The 16,007-nt window shown below is 38.8% G+C and overlaps 1 protein-coding gene across 1 annotated transcript in view; it reads left to right on the top strand.

Annotated features, from left to right (window-relative positions):
- Nucleotides 1-16,007, top strand: part of MNAT1 (MNAT1 component of CDK activating kinase) — a 386,226-nt gene that overhangs the window by 234,649 nt on the left and 135,570 nt on the right. The window contains exon 7 of the mRNA XM_069207410.1: nucleotides 9,823-9,944. Within this exon, the coding sequence (XP_069063511.1) occupies nucleotides 9,823-9,944 (122 nt within the window). The remainder of the gene's footprint in view (nucleotides 1-9,822; nucleotides 9,945-16,007) is intronic.

Here is a 16,007-nt window from a genome sequence, read left to right as displayed (position 1 = left end):
CGGGCCATCTCACTTGTAATGAAAAGAATGGCAGTACCAGCACGTGAGCACAAAAAGTTGTTTATTTTCAGCTTAACTCATCAACCCATTTTGGACCTGACCAGTCCTTGGTCTCGATAACGGGCACCATATTGCCCTACCACGAGAGGTATACTGGGTGCCATTATTTTGTCGACACAATTATCCAAATTTAGGGATATAGATGTTTTAAGGGATGAAGTGAATTGAAGACCAAGATATTTCATTTGAAAAAGAAATCATGTTTAAAAGTACATTTATTGAAAGGTAAGATTTCACATTTGTCATGGTTTAACATATATCTGGAAACTAAGGCATAGAAACTAACCTCAGGTGAAAAATCAGAAACGGATGACTGAGGAGATGACATAATTGGTAAATGTCAGCATATAGAGCCAAATTAATTTGCTGTGTTTTGTATGGAAAACCGTGTTGATCTGAGCTTTGTCCAAGTCTGGTTCTAAGGCAGAATTAAAAAGATATGGGGAAAGAAGACTTCCCTGACGTACACCCCTGCTTATGGTAAAGTAAGGAGAAATCAGCCCATTTGCAAAAAACTGCTGCTCAAGGGGAGGTTTAAAGAAGTGAAATGAGGTTATTTATTTTGGAACCAATTAAAGGTGACAAAAATGTCCAATTTACATGATCAATGGACTTCTCGGTGTCTAAGGCAATAGCTGCCAGGGGTTCATTAAGTACGGTGGACTTTGAAAGGACATCAAAAAGAAGCTGGTTGTTATCAGAAGTATATTTCCCTTTGAAAAAACCTGATTGCTCCTTTCCTAAAAAGTTAGGAAAGAAAGATTCTAAATGAAGAGACAATGCTTTTGAAAACATTTTATAATCTATGTTGACAAGAGATATGGATCCATAGATTTATCAAAACTGTGGTTGCTTTTTTTCCTTTGGAATAAGACAAATAGGGCATCTAATAAAAGATCCTGATGATAAAAAAAGAGAGAGTAAAGGATTTAATTAAGGTAAATAGTTTGGGGAGAAGAAATTTAGAGAAGTGTGTATAAAATTCTACCGTGAATCCATCTGGTCATGGAACTTTATCTTTTTTTAAATCTAAACAAAGCAGTGTGAAATTTAGTTTGTGTAATACCTGATTCTAACAGTGAAAAATCTTATTGTGGAGATACAGGTTTTTGTATGGAGGATACGTAATGTGGAATGTGGGAATCAGAAGGAAAGGGTTTCTGGTGTACATAAATATTTGTAAAACTTTTTTTAATTGATTTAGAACGTTCCAATAATTTGATGTTGTCTAATATTAACTTGGATTGATTTTGTGAAAATTTCAGTTTCTTAGACAAAAAAATAATTATAAAATCATGAGCTGAAGTTTTAAATGTACCCCAAATGGTATGGAAGGGCATATCTACTGTGTCATTAATCGGAAAGTAGTTGTGAAGAAAGATGTAAAAGAGTAAGCAAATGAGGAGTCTATCAAGAATAAATTGTTAAATCTTCACGCTTTGGACATGTGGATTTGTGTACGATGTCTAGATGTATAGAAATTGGGCATGATGAGATACCAGGATAGAAGCTATTTCTGCAGAATGTTAAGTCTGGGTCAAATTATGAGAAAGAAAAATGTAATCAGTCCTTCATTGTGTATCATATACTGCAGAAAATATGAATATTCGTGCAAAGTGGAATTACATTATCTCCCTGCATCGGTTAGATTGTGTTATTGAATAGTGTGAAGAAAAGCTTTCTGGGGTTTGTTGGCTATTTAATGTGATGTAGAGTTATAATCAATAAAAGGATCAACAAGCTGATTGCAGCCTCCTGCAAGTGAAAAAATATCCTCAGTGTTGTTTTTGGTTAATAATTGTCCAGAATTGACAGTCTGGAGCAGTGCAGCAGTATATATTTGTTAAAGCAATTGTACTTTGTCAATCAATAATTTGAGCAATATCCAATGGTCATCTCATCAGTTTCTTGTGATATAACTTGGCTATGAAGACATTCATGGCAAAGGATTACAAGACTATTTTTCTTACTGGTTCCTAGTGAGAAAAATACTTTTCCTATATATCTCAGTTTTAATTTCAAAAAGTATTTTCTGTAAAATGAGATTCTTGCACAAAAGTGATATGGGCCCCAAGCTTTGATAAATGTGTCAATACTCTCTGTCTCTTAATAGGGAAATTTAAACCTCTGACATACCATGACATAAGTTTTAAGACCATTGGAGGAAAATCAAAGTAAAGGTAAAATCGTAGAAGAGTAAGACAATAACCATGTAGAAGGGAAGAAGTAAACCAATGTGAAGGAAGAACAATGTAATAATAATTGGAAAGGGTTAGGCGAGATAAGAAAGAATAAGTGAAATGTAGTGAAAAATGCAGTGAGAAAAAAGAGGAAGGGAGAGGAGAGGAAGAATGCTGGAAGGAAAGTGAAGGGGAGAACATCAAAATGACTGAACCACAAATAGAAAGGGAGAGGGACATAACTAGGTAATCTATGATGAGCATAGATAGGAGTGACCACATGGGTAAGACAGCACATCCAGTCCGCAGGTATGACAAGGCACACAAAAGATTGAAAGAGATGGATCAGGAAACATGTACAAGGGGGAACTTTACCTGTAGGAAGATGACATGAAAATAGGTTAACACAGGAGGTAAAATATGTATGTCAACGATACTTATGAACTAAAACTTGGCATTATCCTAACAACAAAATAGAAGGAAATGCAAAATGATGAAGTTTCCGCTTTGACTTAGGAGGCGATCAAGATATCTGAGCAGATTTATGAGGAATAACACTTTTGAATAGTAGAAAATTGTATGTTGCAGTTCATGAGCAATAAAACCAGACATAGTATTTAAAGAATAGAATTTCATATGTTTTAAGCCATAAGGACATTTATACAGTTGTATAAATCTAGACACTTAGTATGTTATAGTATGTTGAATGCAGTTATAGTTCAGTCTTATTCCTTATAAGTTGAAAGGTGTTTCACTTATTTGTAATAAAAAAGGATAATATTGCTTTAAATAGGAATAAAGCCTCTTGAAAGAAGAGTTAGAGGCATGAAAACGGATGTATGTGTTTCGTAGTGAGTGCTGATTCCTGTCAGGGCTCATCGTCACCACATCGATCCTGACAAAATAGCGGGCGACTCTGAGGAAAGAGAGGCGCTCCGCCGATATGAAGAGAGACGCATCCCCTGTGGAAGAAAAACAATGGCTAAGAGGTGTGGAACACCTTGCAACTGCAAAGCAACTTGGAGAGCTCAAGGCACCATGGGACACCACTGCACTATTCCTTGTTAGGCACGCTGGCTACAGAGTTTCCAAGAAACGCTGCCATCTACCTCAGGCGATAAGGCTTGCCTCCGCTATACAGTATAATTTAGAAAAACAAAGTAGGTAGTAAAGGGCCCACAAGTATTATATACAGCTTATATTTACTAGATAGATAGATAGACAAAAAAGGACCAGGGCAGTCCTGGAGACTGGAGTCCTGATACAGTATGGTAAAAGTTATATGGTGTACAGTTCGGTGGCCAGTAAAGGTTAAAAAGCAAATTGTATGTTATTTAAACAAGGTAGAGGCTGTGATTGTTACAGCCTTTGGTTTTTCAGTGAGTTTGAGGTTTATTTAACAAAAGTTAAGGTATTTTTACATAACTAACTATAACATCACTTTAACCTTTGTTTTTAAGTTAATTTGTGATTTTTTAAAATCATATCCAGCCAGTTCGAAGCCGTGCCGAGCAGGGAAAGGTTAGCAGCCACCTTGGTGTCCAACCGTGCTCTACTCCTAACGCCCAAAGGGTACCAAGCCACTAATGCACATGACCTTTTAATGCAACCAACTCCTGTTTACACAACAACATGTGATTGTTTCGGGGAGAGTAGATTCTAGGTTTTTGTGTTTTTATTTTTGTGAACCATTTTGAACTTTTTTTTTTTTTTTTTTTTTTTTTTACATTTTTACACATTTTTTTTACTATTGTTTAACTGTTTTCAATACAATTTTTTTTTTTTTTATGTATTTGATTACTTTATGTTTTTACACAAGTCTTTGTATTGTATTTGGAAATACAGTTCCCTGGCCTTTTATATATTCTTTAACTAACTTCACCACAAATTTATGACCTTGTCTGCAATATACCCTGACATGCTGCATGTTTTCATTATTTTCTTGCTTTTCTTGTGCCAGCACTTCTTGCAGGGCAGTTGGTTCTCTTTCTACCATTGGCTTCTTCTGATTCCAACATGCACAGATGTGCTTCCACATTCCAGTGGTTTCCACTGAATAGTGTTGAGTCTCATCTTTTCACACATTCAGTCTCAAAGTGTACTTATTCTCCTATGCACTTTCCTTTCGTCAGCTGAAAAGTCTAATATCTGCCCCACCAGTAATTCCTTCTCTTGCATTGCCGGTTGTGGCACTGCAGACGTTCTTGTGAGAACTCTGATGTCATCATCTTCAGATGTTTTACTTTCCATAGGCCTAGTGGATGATGCACCTGGTGTTTGCTGGTCTGTAGTTTTGTCTGAGGCCACGGAGGCTTGGGATTGCATTTACTGCTAACTCTTTGTTAAACACCAGCACAGTAACGGTGGGTAACAAAATCAGTTGAGGTTGTTTTCAAAGGGTGTAGTCTGTTTTTTGAGTAGCGACTCCTGAGTGGCCAATCTGATGTCTCCTTTAATTTTTTATTTCTTTATTTGTATTTTTGTACCTCCCATACCTACCATGCTACTTTTACAGGACCCATAGAACATTGAGAAGGTCCAGCATTAGTCTCAAATGGGTTTTACTTCCTGTTCTGTGCCCCGCAGGAGTACCGTGGGATCCAGAAACCCTTTAAACAAAAGTTGTCTTCAGGATGAATTAGTAGTTCTTTTAAACTTAAAGCCTAGAGGTTTCATCACAGGCTGAAATAAGAAAGGGGTCATGAAGGCTTAGTGAAATGTATACATTTGTAAGTACAGGAGTACCTGAAAAGGATAGTGCGGTATCCAAGACAGATGTAGAAACATCATCACATAATGTCATTAGTTTGATGTGTAGACAGTAAGTCCAACCCCCTTACTGTTAGTAAGGAGTGACAGATCACACTTTCCACACACTGTCCAGTGTCTGCTGCCATTTTTACCTTTTCTGAAAGTTTTTTTGTAGTTATAATCAAAAACAAAAAATATTTTCTGGAGAATAAGACCCTGAGGGTGCAAAGAGGAGCAGCTGGGCGACCCATACACCACCTCTCAATCAGTCATGTGTGACTTTGTCAACATACCACTCGATGAGAAGAAAGCCTCTGCAAAGATAGTCACGTGCAGCCTCTGTGTCTAGCAGTTTTTCAATGATACTTGTAAAAAGCATTCTTTCGGTAATTCTAGGATGTTGAAGCACTTGAAGGTGTAGCACACCAGGCAGCTCAATGCTGCAAAGAAGAAGAGGCAGTATGGTGAAGGAGCCTCAACGCCAAGTACTTCAGTATGCAAGGAGGTGTCAGAGCTCTTCCCAGTGCTACATCCACCCTTCCAAGAGATTGGATCTACCTGTAGCACCGTATTGCCCTCTTGTGCATGGATTGCAGGACATTTATATCCGCAGGGGAGCAAAATACCCTACCAAGAGAGAAGATTGACTGCATATGAGAAGGTTTGCAAATTAAGGGAAGGGTTTTTTCTTTATTGGATCCAAGCTTAGATGCCCATTTTATCATGCTTGTAGTTAAATCCTCAGAAAAAGTTCATAAACCTAAAAAACAAATTAAAAAAGCTTATAAAAAATCAAAAAAGGTTCTTTGTAGAACCATCTTTCATTGCTAAACGATAGAAGAAGATTTTGTTGTTTATCCTCTCTGTTTGTTAATGTTAATATATCCTTATATTCCTCCAGGATAGGGTACAGTGACCATTAATTGCCCAATCTACTGTTAATGGTCCAAGCTAAAGGAGAACACCTACACCAAGAGACTGGCTAAAGTAGTCTGCTAGAGCGGACCATAGTCCTGATTTGGAACTTGGCGGACGGGTTGCTTAGTCACAACAGAGGCAAATATCCCATCTGCCGAAATATATATCCCATTATGTTCAATGGGATTTAGATTTTGGTCAGGTCAGGCCCTATATGTAGAATTCTATAAAAGGGTAACAATGAATTACAGGGATATTTTTAGCTGAGTTGTTCTGAGTGATGTCACACATAACCCCAAAGCATAAAGCTTCCTCCCCAAGCCATGGTATGGTCAAGAGGACTTCGTCCCCCAGAGCTGGCTCAGGGTCGTGTCCCAGCAACCCCATTTCTGGGACACTGTCTTTTCTCTGCCAAGAGCGCAGGCAGGGAAATCTTCTTGTGGCCACCATCTGATGGGAGCAGAAAGCTTCTCCAGCTGGGTGGAAGCACAAAGCTTTCTCCCAGACTGTGCTTTAGGGCAGAGAAAGACAGAATTGCTCCCAATCAACGGAAGCAAATGAAAAGCTGATCTCGCTGGGTGTTCAGCAATGCTGGCTCCTGCTGCACTTGGTTGGGCAGGTGGGGCTGCTGTGGACTTGGGGCTGACCCCTCACCACCATCATGAAAAATGCAATGTTGTGCTCAGGTGGGCACCGCAGCACTGCACTATTTAAAAAAAAAAAAAAAATACAAATGTGTATGAATCCTGGGCATGGAGGGAGACGGCAATGCCCCGGGAGCCCTAGGAATCCCTCTGAAGGTCCAAACTGTAAATTAAAAAAAATGTTGTGGGGTGTCTCAGATGGGGACCAGTATTAAAAAAATATCTAAACAAATTTTGCCCGTTTCTGAGTGGCCCATGCGGTCTCTTGCAGGGAGACGACTTGGCCATGGGTGCACCTCGGACTCACCCCACAGCTCGCAACAAAAATGAAAAATAGGAGTGTCTCGTTTATTATTCACTGTTCAAAGCAAGTAGTGCCACATAATGCTCTGCGAAGGCTTTTTACTGATTTTTATTTTTTCCTGTTGGTGTCCCTAGAAGGAGCAGGGGCACCAACAAGAATTTCTTTGTGGTGTGGGGCTGCAGGGAGTACAGTAGTCCCCCAGCAACATTTACAAAAAAAGTAGTAAGTCCCCTGAACCAATAAATCCTTACCATGTTTTTAAAGCATTCCTAACTTGGGCTTTATGCTCTTCAGCTGGACCCTCTTGTGTTTGTTTGTATGGTTACAATAAAGGCTCAAATACCTGTTGATTTCTTTTTTTATTGTAATCTCTTTTATTAAACATTGCACTGTGGGAATATTGAAATATCCATTTGATTATAATTATTGATGATTTTTTGACAATGTCTGCTTTATGTATGTTGATATGCCAATCCCTTCATTAGGCCAGTAGGCCCACTTTTTATATTTTGGTGGTCTGACCCATTGACAAAGTCGGTATAGGTTTGCCTTATTTAAAATGACAGCCATTATATTGCAACATCACATAGTCATCCATGTGCGCACTTCGGGGTTTGGGTGCCAGGCCTAATGCACAACACCCTGCTGTGCCCGCTGTTCGCCCACGCACATCGAGGGGTTAGTGACCAGTGGAGGGTTGGGCCCAGAACTTGACCATATGCCAGCAGCCAATCATACTCCGCAAATGGCCAAAGGTCGTGTGTGGCCTGGGATTGACATTACATTGGTAATAAAATATCACTTGCACGCTAAAAAGACCCAAGAAATTCACTGAAAAAACTCAAAGGTTAAATCGTCATTATAATTAGGAATTTTAAATATATCTTACTTTACATTTTAAAAAGTTTTAAACAAATAAAAACACTGAAATTAGCCAGTTGTAGTTCTCTCAAGTAACTGTGACGCATGCCCTCGCCAGCCACTGCTTATGACTTCACATATTACATCACTTCTATGACACCATTAATAAGATGACTTGCACATCTGTAATTACATCATTGATGACAACTCTGTTCATGGCAGGAGCATGAGTTATAGTTAGTTTAGGTCACCAGTTGTAGTTACTTGAGATAACTATAGTCTTGACTGCGCCTGGGAAGATGCCTTATATTGTAAACCAATGTTACCATGTTTAGGGGTGAGAACACAAGATTTTAGCACTGGTTAGAAGTGGCAAAGTGTACAGAGTCCTAAGGCCAACAACAATGAATTAAGCAAAAATAGGAGGAGTGAAGGCAAAAGGTTTGGGGGTGGCTTTAGAGCCAGCCAGTTCTAACAATTGCCAAAGCCAATAGCTCTCATAGGCTAGACTCATTGGCATTGTAAATGCTTATTTCAAATGTGTGTCTCCCAATCAGTGGCGAACAATAAGTTTGTTTTTACAGGTGGACAATGACTCTTGCGTGAAATCCTTGTCACCACTGTCTTCGGCTTAAGTATACTGAATTGGCCTGATGATTTTCAGTTCAAACAGCGCATTACCCGACATCGACTTGAATGATGAAATACTTTTGGTAAACTCGTGCTTGGTCACAATGGTGTTTCCTTTTTTGTGCAATGGGGATGCATATTGAGATTGTCAAGGCTTTCTTGTGAATGTTCCTGATACTCCCTCAATAAATGCTAGGTACTTTGGCCCCAGGACCTTTAATTATTGGTTTATTATATTCATCTCAAAATCCTTTGATTAGGCTTGGAGCCACGCAGGATATGTAGGGGATCCAGATGTGTTCCTTTTACATAAACAATTGCAAATGAGAATCGTATTTAGTGGTTATCATGAAAATATGACATGGCTCCTTTCCCCATCGGCTTATCTTGGATAGCCTTAACCTGGGCGGAGGGAATACCTTGCTTGTTGAGCTGCCTTTTAACTGGATAAGGACCTAATTTTAGCAGTTTACTCCCTTATGCACAATCTGCAAGGGCTGCATTTGCACTGCGGGATGGCTGGCTGCACCATCCTTTTAAAACTCTGAACAACTGTGGGCCACTGTGTGTCATGTCCTACTTGGTATGTTGTCTTGAAACCTCCATGGCAGTGGTTGTTCATCCTGCCGTGGGGTTTTCATCCAACAGATATACATTCCTGAATGCAGTATCTCCAAACAGCACCAAAGTTTCCAAATGTTATGCATTATTTGTAGCACTTGCCTTTTCCTGATGACCTTCCAACTCATTATTGTAATTATAACATTTGTATTATTTCAGTGATTCTGTGTCATGCCGTTTTAGAGTGTTCCGTCTGTGACGTTGCTCGATTTCACTGTGAAAATAAATATGTCCTCACATTTGTATTAGTATGTTTGGTTTATATCTCACTATAGCTCCACGAAGAACAGACCTCTGCAGTCTCGCACTTATTACCCTAATACGCTCATATAATGTATTTTTTGAGCATTTGGCTTTAATCACATGAGCGTTTTCTGAAATAGTTATACTTATTTGTTGTGAGATCCCATTACATACTGAAGCGTTGAAAACTGTGCTTGTAAAAATCCAATAGCTTCCTTATTGAGTCGATCTTTCAGGAAATTATTGATTACACTTTATAACGGGATTGTATACAGAGACTTCCTTTAGAGCATTTTATTTTATTAATGGCATACATCTTGAATGTTTTATTCATTTACATTAGAAAGCAGCCGAACTCCACGAATAATTAACTTAAAAAAGCCACTTTGATTTTCCAAAGAATCATAGCTACTCAAAAAAAAAAATGGCGTTCTATAAAGGAGGGCTAACTCAAATTGCAATCAGGAAATGACCAATAAAGAGGCCGTTTTGAACGTTATTGTCTTTTTCTTCGTGAATATGTTCCTAACTTGGTTTATGACCCAAAAAAACAAATAAGTCCTTTTTAAGATATTTTTTAATTTACAACTCTGTGTTTTTTTCTTTTTAGGGTCAGCATGTTTCCTTAGCGCCAATTAGGAAGCTTGAGGGGGCACTCTACGAGTATACACCGATTCAGATAGAGACGTATGGGCCAGACGTTCCACAGCTAGAACTGCTAGGAAGGCTGGGGTAAGGACCGTTGCCATTTTATCAATTTACGTGTGACTCTCTTTCAAATTGATAATCCATTTTACAGGTCTGTCGTGACCTTCACACAAATACTTAATGATGTGATCTCTTTTGTTCAAATAATATTTGTGTCACCCCACTTACAGTTGCAAAGTTTTTTTTCTTTTCTTGTGAGTATTTAAACATCAATTTTATGACATATGTAATGATCTTAATTGATTTGAAAATAAATATCTATATTTTTATTTGTGACGTCCTGTGTGTGCTGCTCTTTCATGATTGTTAGGGGATGAACTCACATTGGATGAACCCACATTCCTTAGTTCCTGGTCCTTTTCTGGCCAGTGGAGAGTTAGCTAGGATTCCAGTAATGTTTTTCCAAGCCTGCCTTTGGCACAGTGGAGTGACTCCTCATTCTGTATTGCTTACGACCAAGAAGAAATCCAATTTTAATTTTGTCTGCAGGAAGCCAGTAAAAATAACAAAGTAGACTTCTTGGCATGAAAGCTAGGGCTGGATTTGCTGATAACTGCTGTCCACGATGAAGCAATTTGTGTTTGAAACGGTGCATGAAGGATTTTGTAGAAAGGCAACAAGTAAGGATGAACATGCAATAAGTTCAAAAATAACTTTGAAAGCATGCTTCATATGCTAGAGCACTCATGCTGTTTTTAGTTTGACACCTTTGCAATTCTGCAGTGGGTGATCCATCATTCTGCTGCAATGCCATGGTTATTAGTTGGGATTGAGGTAAATTGCAACTGTTGCTGGTTCTTGACGGGAGATGCAAGACAAAGGAGAGAGGACCTGGATGGCAGAACATTGTATGTGTTTTCTGAAAAGGTGCCATGACTGAATACACGTTTAATAATTATGAGGATAAGACTAGGGTCGGGGAGGAGAAAGGGCAAATAGAGACATGAATATTAGTGATGAAATGATGAGAGGGAGAGCGGTTGGTGGATGGGTAAAAAAGAGCAATGTGTTGTAATGTGAATGTTAAGTTGAGTATCTCGCTTGATCCTGTAGAGGATGTGGTTGTAGAGAATTGTGTGCAGTCGGTTTATTCAATGCTATGTTGGGACAATTTAGTTGTTAAAGGGCAGTGGTAGCACTTGTGTATTTTGGAAAAAGGTTCTTGGGTGGACCCTCTGTTCTGCCAGTGAGTTTGCCTAAAAGATATCCTGGCACAGCTGTACGGTAAAACTTTATGTAAGGGGCGTTAGTCCAATTTTACATATGTGAGTTTAGTAAAGTAGGATTAAGGACCACGATGTGCACAATAAATATAGGGGGTTATTACAACTTTGGAGGAGGTGTTAATCCGTCCCTAAAGTGACGGATATACCACCAACCGTATTACGAGTCCATTATATCCTATGGAACTCGTAATACGGCTGGTGGTATATCCGTCAGTTTACCGTCACTTTTGGTATGGATTAACACCTCCTCCAAAGTTGTAATAACCCCCATAGTGTTTTGTTTTAACCTGATTTTATTCCACATACAAATCATGGCAAAGAGACAGTGATCAGATGTTTTCCCTGTCGATAAAGGTGGAATACAGTGTTGCGTTCTTGCACCAGCCTTGCTTAAACATTACCTACATGATTTAGAAATCTTCCTCGAGATCGCTACCACAGATGTTAAATATTTCCAATAAGACTATACTAATTCTCCTTTGTCTTGATGTAACAGCTCTAATTTGACTATTTTCAAAGGATAAACTGCATGAGTATTTACATGTCCGAAAGCCTTAATGTTGCATCTAGTAAAAAACATCAGCAAAACTGAAATCTTTGTCGCTGGCGAGTGCAAGAAGCCTGACGTAGCTTCTAAAACTAATGATATCCTGATCCAGCAAGCACTCCAGTAGTTGATTTTATATAGTGCCTTATTCCCCTGACTGTGGTTGAAGCACATTTATGAATGTGCATTACGCTGCTCCTTCAACATATTTGGAAGACAGAGTAAGAGTCTCTGGCGTGGCCATTTCCTAAGTGTGTCAGTGTCTTACGTGAGTAATAAAGTTGTGCTATTATCAGGTTTTTATGTTGGTATCTGATGGATTATCACCAAGCACGGGTCGAACATCTTAAAAAACAGGAGATAGAGATTATGGGATGCTTAGCTTGATTCAGAAATACACATGGTGACTCTTTCGCAAAGCCAGATTATAGCATATAGAGAAAAAGCAATTCCAGCCCTTCACAATTTTGTACCAGACAGAGATTTGAGGCCAGCACATTATTGTCCCTTCATTTCCATTTTTAAATCCTATATCTTGGCTGAGGTATGTTTGTCGCTAGTTAATTATTACATTGAAAAACCATACGTACTCAGCCCCTGAAGGCCAAAATGTACACTATATCGAATCCTTTGTGAAAGTGTAATGGTAAATAATGACAACAGCTTATTACATAGCTTGTCAAAGTCCAACATAGAGGCGCAACAGCAGTGGTACTGTTTCATCATTTAGGGCCTCAATACGAGTCCAACTTGTGAATGGCAGTCAGACCGCCTCCAATACAGAGGTCTGAGCGCCACATTACAACCCTGGTGGTAGGGCCGCTAGGGATCCGCGAGGGTGCTGCCGCACCCAGCAGGCTATAACATTGCCGCCATCTTGATGACGAGACGGAGACAATGCTGTAGCCTGTTTCCCGCTAAGCCAGTGGGCCGAAACTCAGGGTTCCTCCTGCTGACCTAGCGGGAAACTCTTAATAACTCTGGCGGGGAGGTTGTTGCGTAGGCGCCAACCACCCTGTTGGGAGTTTGGCAGATGGAGTTTTCCGTCTGTCAAACTCAAAATCGGGCACATCACAATCTTTTTTTTGTTTTACTAAGCATGTTACGGATGCTTTAAAATTATTCTATGTATTATGATTATTGATTGGTTTATGGTTTTCCTGTTATTAGGTTAAACATCCATCATAATAAACCCAAACCTCCCCTGTCATTTCCCTCTCCAATATAATTTTACACTATTGCCAGGATATTTCATATGTTTCTGGTAGGTAATCTCACCATCTACATTTGAGGATAAGTAATCAGGAGTCCAGTGCTATGAAAAACCCTTCAATTTGAAGCCTACTTCGAACACTGTATTAGGAGACATTGAAACCCTCCAACTCCCTGTGGATCCTGCACCAGCATGGCTACAAAACAAGCATGCAAACCCGTCTGAGAACGTTATGTTCGATCTTTTTTGGTATTAGGGAATATTCTACTACTTCACATATTGGAGCTCCCCTAACTATAGGCCCGTTACCAGACGAACAGTATTATCTAAAAAATCTTGAAAACTTTATAGTGCCACTGTTTCAGAATCACTTGGAAACCAATTATAACGTATCCACCGTACAGTATGGATTTCAAACCAAGCACGCCACAAAGAACCTAGTCATTTTTTTGTGACAATGCAGTGTGATATATGAATTGGGGAGCGGGTTGCCTCCTGGTTATGTTAGATTGATACTGTGGATCAGCTCATTCTCTAAAGCAGATGGGCCTCTGAAGCAAAAAAAAATGATACTGCACTTAAATGATTATTAAAAATTTTTTGTAAATGATCCCAGAGTGTCTTGCTTGGTTCCTTCTTTACGGAGGAACCAATTATTAGCTGTGGAATTTCTCAAGGGTGCCTCCACTCACATGTGTCTTCTGCATTTTATACTTAACCAATGTCTGAGCTGTTCAGTAAGGCGTAGATCAAAATTAAATTGTATGCTTATGACACAACGTTATAACAATTTTTTCAAGGATCACTTTTTGATGAAAGACCATTAAAGAGCACTGGGAGAAGTAAAGTTCTGTGTGGTTTGCAGTTTCAAAATATAAATCATCTTCTTTAGGACTAACTGGCTCTAAATCCAATTATCGTCACCTCAATTTTTCATTTTCAGTCAGTATATTAATGTCTCAAGTAAAAGGACACATGATGATTTTACTTTTGACTCTGATCTCCCCTTCAAATTTCCCCTTCAACTCCCAGGTTGGTACAGTTGTGGCTACATGTTTCTATCAGCAGCAGATTGAGAGTGTAAAATTCTACCACTCGTATGATCTCTGTGATAAGCAGAAGAAATCGTATTGCTCAAGCTATGAGAATCATTAAGTCCCCATCAAAAAGTATACCCTTTTCGAGTTAGTTTTTAATTGCCTACAAAGCACAGTCCCTCATTGTTTGTCTCAAAGAATCGCAATCCACCATTCAGGCAGAACAGAAGCAAAACTCAATATTTTCTAAACATCCCTAATGGTGAAACTGAAGCCTAAACGTGGAATGGTTTTCTCCTACCTAGGTCCATTCTTCTGGAATTCTCGGGATTGCAACAAAAAAAGAATCCCTTCACTCTTTTCCTTTAGGAAAACACTTAAAAGGATAACATAAAACCTCTCAGGTAATGAGCACGTAAGAGCTGTAAGTACTCAGCCTGCCAACCAATGGCAGCACAGTGACACTATTTTAAGAACACCCTCCCTTCTAACTGAGTAAAATGATGTGTATCATAGAAGTCTGCACATGAAGACTTTGTTTTCAGCATGGGAACAAGCCTACACATACCCAATTCTCGTAATAAAGGGTGTTCCTTTTTATTGTTATGTTTTAAGAAATTATGTTCAATTTTGGGTTTACTCTGTGCGCACAACAAGGTTAAGGAGGGGCGTCTGGGCTCTCGATTGTATGATAAATCTTCCTTTTGACCCGAAAGAGTATCATCGTGATACCTAAAAGAATTAGCTGCATTTGGAAAGTAAAAAAATGTTTTGCCTGAAAATATGCTCGAGCTTTTATTTGAAAACCTCCAGAGTGGTTTGAGGAGTTAGTGTGTCTCTGTCAATGTCATTAGTCATTAATATATTATAGCTACACTGGGAAAAGGAGAGATTTGATTTCCTGTCCACCCACCTGTTGGCATGGCCTCTCTTCTGTTCAGTGACAGAGCTCCCGGGGGTGCCTTAAAGACCCAATATATGGAGAACGTATAAAGAATCGGTATGCAATACTTCATTGGGAAGTTGGCAGAACTTTTATTTGTATCACTAAATTGAGCTCAAAAGCTGGCCTTGACAGCAAAATGTCCGTAGTGATTGTTTTTGTTGGCGCCTCTCATCAGAATTAACTCATCGATTTAACATGAACCCCGTGGTCTGAAGCTTAGTACAGTGTTTTTTTGTAAACCCTTTTTCATGCATTCATGGAAAATATGTTTCTGCTTGGAGCAGTTGTCAAACAAGCTTCTTTCATCGACACTGAGACGGAGGGCAGCTGAGTGAGGCTGTTTAGTCTAGAGTAAATACCCAAGAGATTACAAAGTCACTGTAGGAAATGTAATTATGTAGTTTATTCCAGAATGGCATTTTTGTAGCGCGCATTTACATATGTATTTATTTTTGCACCTGATTGTAACAAGAAAACAAATCTTAATTTAACAACAACACTGACTAACAAAATTAGGGTATGAAAGGAAAATATGTTTGTTCACACAAAACATAAACTGAATTAAGAAAAATTGCCCTATTTTGTTGCTGATAAAAAGAAAAGTTGCAGTGGTGTTAGTTTCAGATTGTCTTTGGGGATTTGACCTGGAATATGTCTTTTGCTACATTTGTTTTGGATCCATGAACTTCCTTTCGACTTGAGTTTAATTGTTTCTCTGGGGAAAATCAAACTTTCCTTGGCGGACACGCTAGAAACGAAAAGTAATTTCCTGGTAAGATGTCAATTCAGCACTTCTATGAAACGTCATATAAGCACTTTCTCCTACTTTTAGTTTTGAATAGTAAACAACTACTTACCAAAGCAATTTCTCATCCCTGGCAGTCTCACTGACAATTTATGTGATCCACAGACTCCTTCCGAGTGTAAGATGTCTGTATGGCCCTGCCAAATGTTAAAATATTAATGGACATTAACACACCCTTTGCCTTACTTTAGTATTATTTAATTAATTGTTTCAGCTATAAGCCTTACAATAGTATAAAACAATTTGCGTCAAGCAATTAAAAAGTAATTTACATATAAAATCAAATAATCATTAGGTAAGAAAACAAAATAGC

Source organism: Pleurodeles waltl, chromosome 9 (genome assembly GCF_031143425.1).
Source record: "Pleurodeles waltl isolate 20211129_DDA chromosome 9, aPleWal1.hap1.20221129, whole genome shotgun sequence".
Classification (NCBI taxonomy): domain Eukaryota; kingdom Metazoa; phylum Chordata; class Amphibia; order Caudata; family Salamandridae; genus Pleurodeles; species Pleurodeles waltl.
This window is presented reverse-complemented; position numbering and strand designations above follow the sequence as displayed.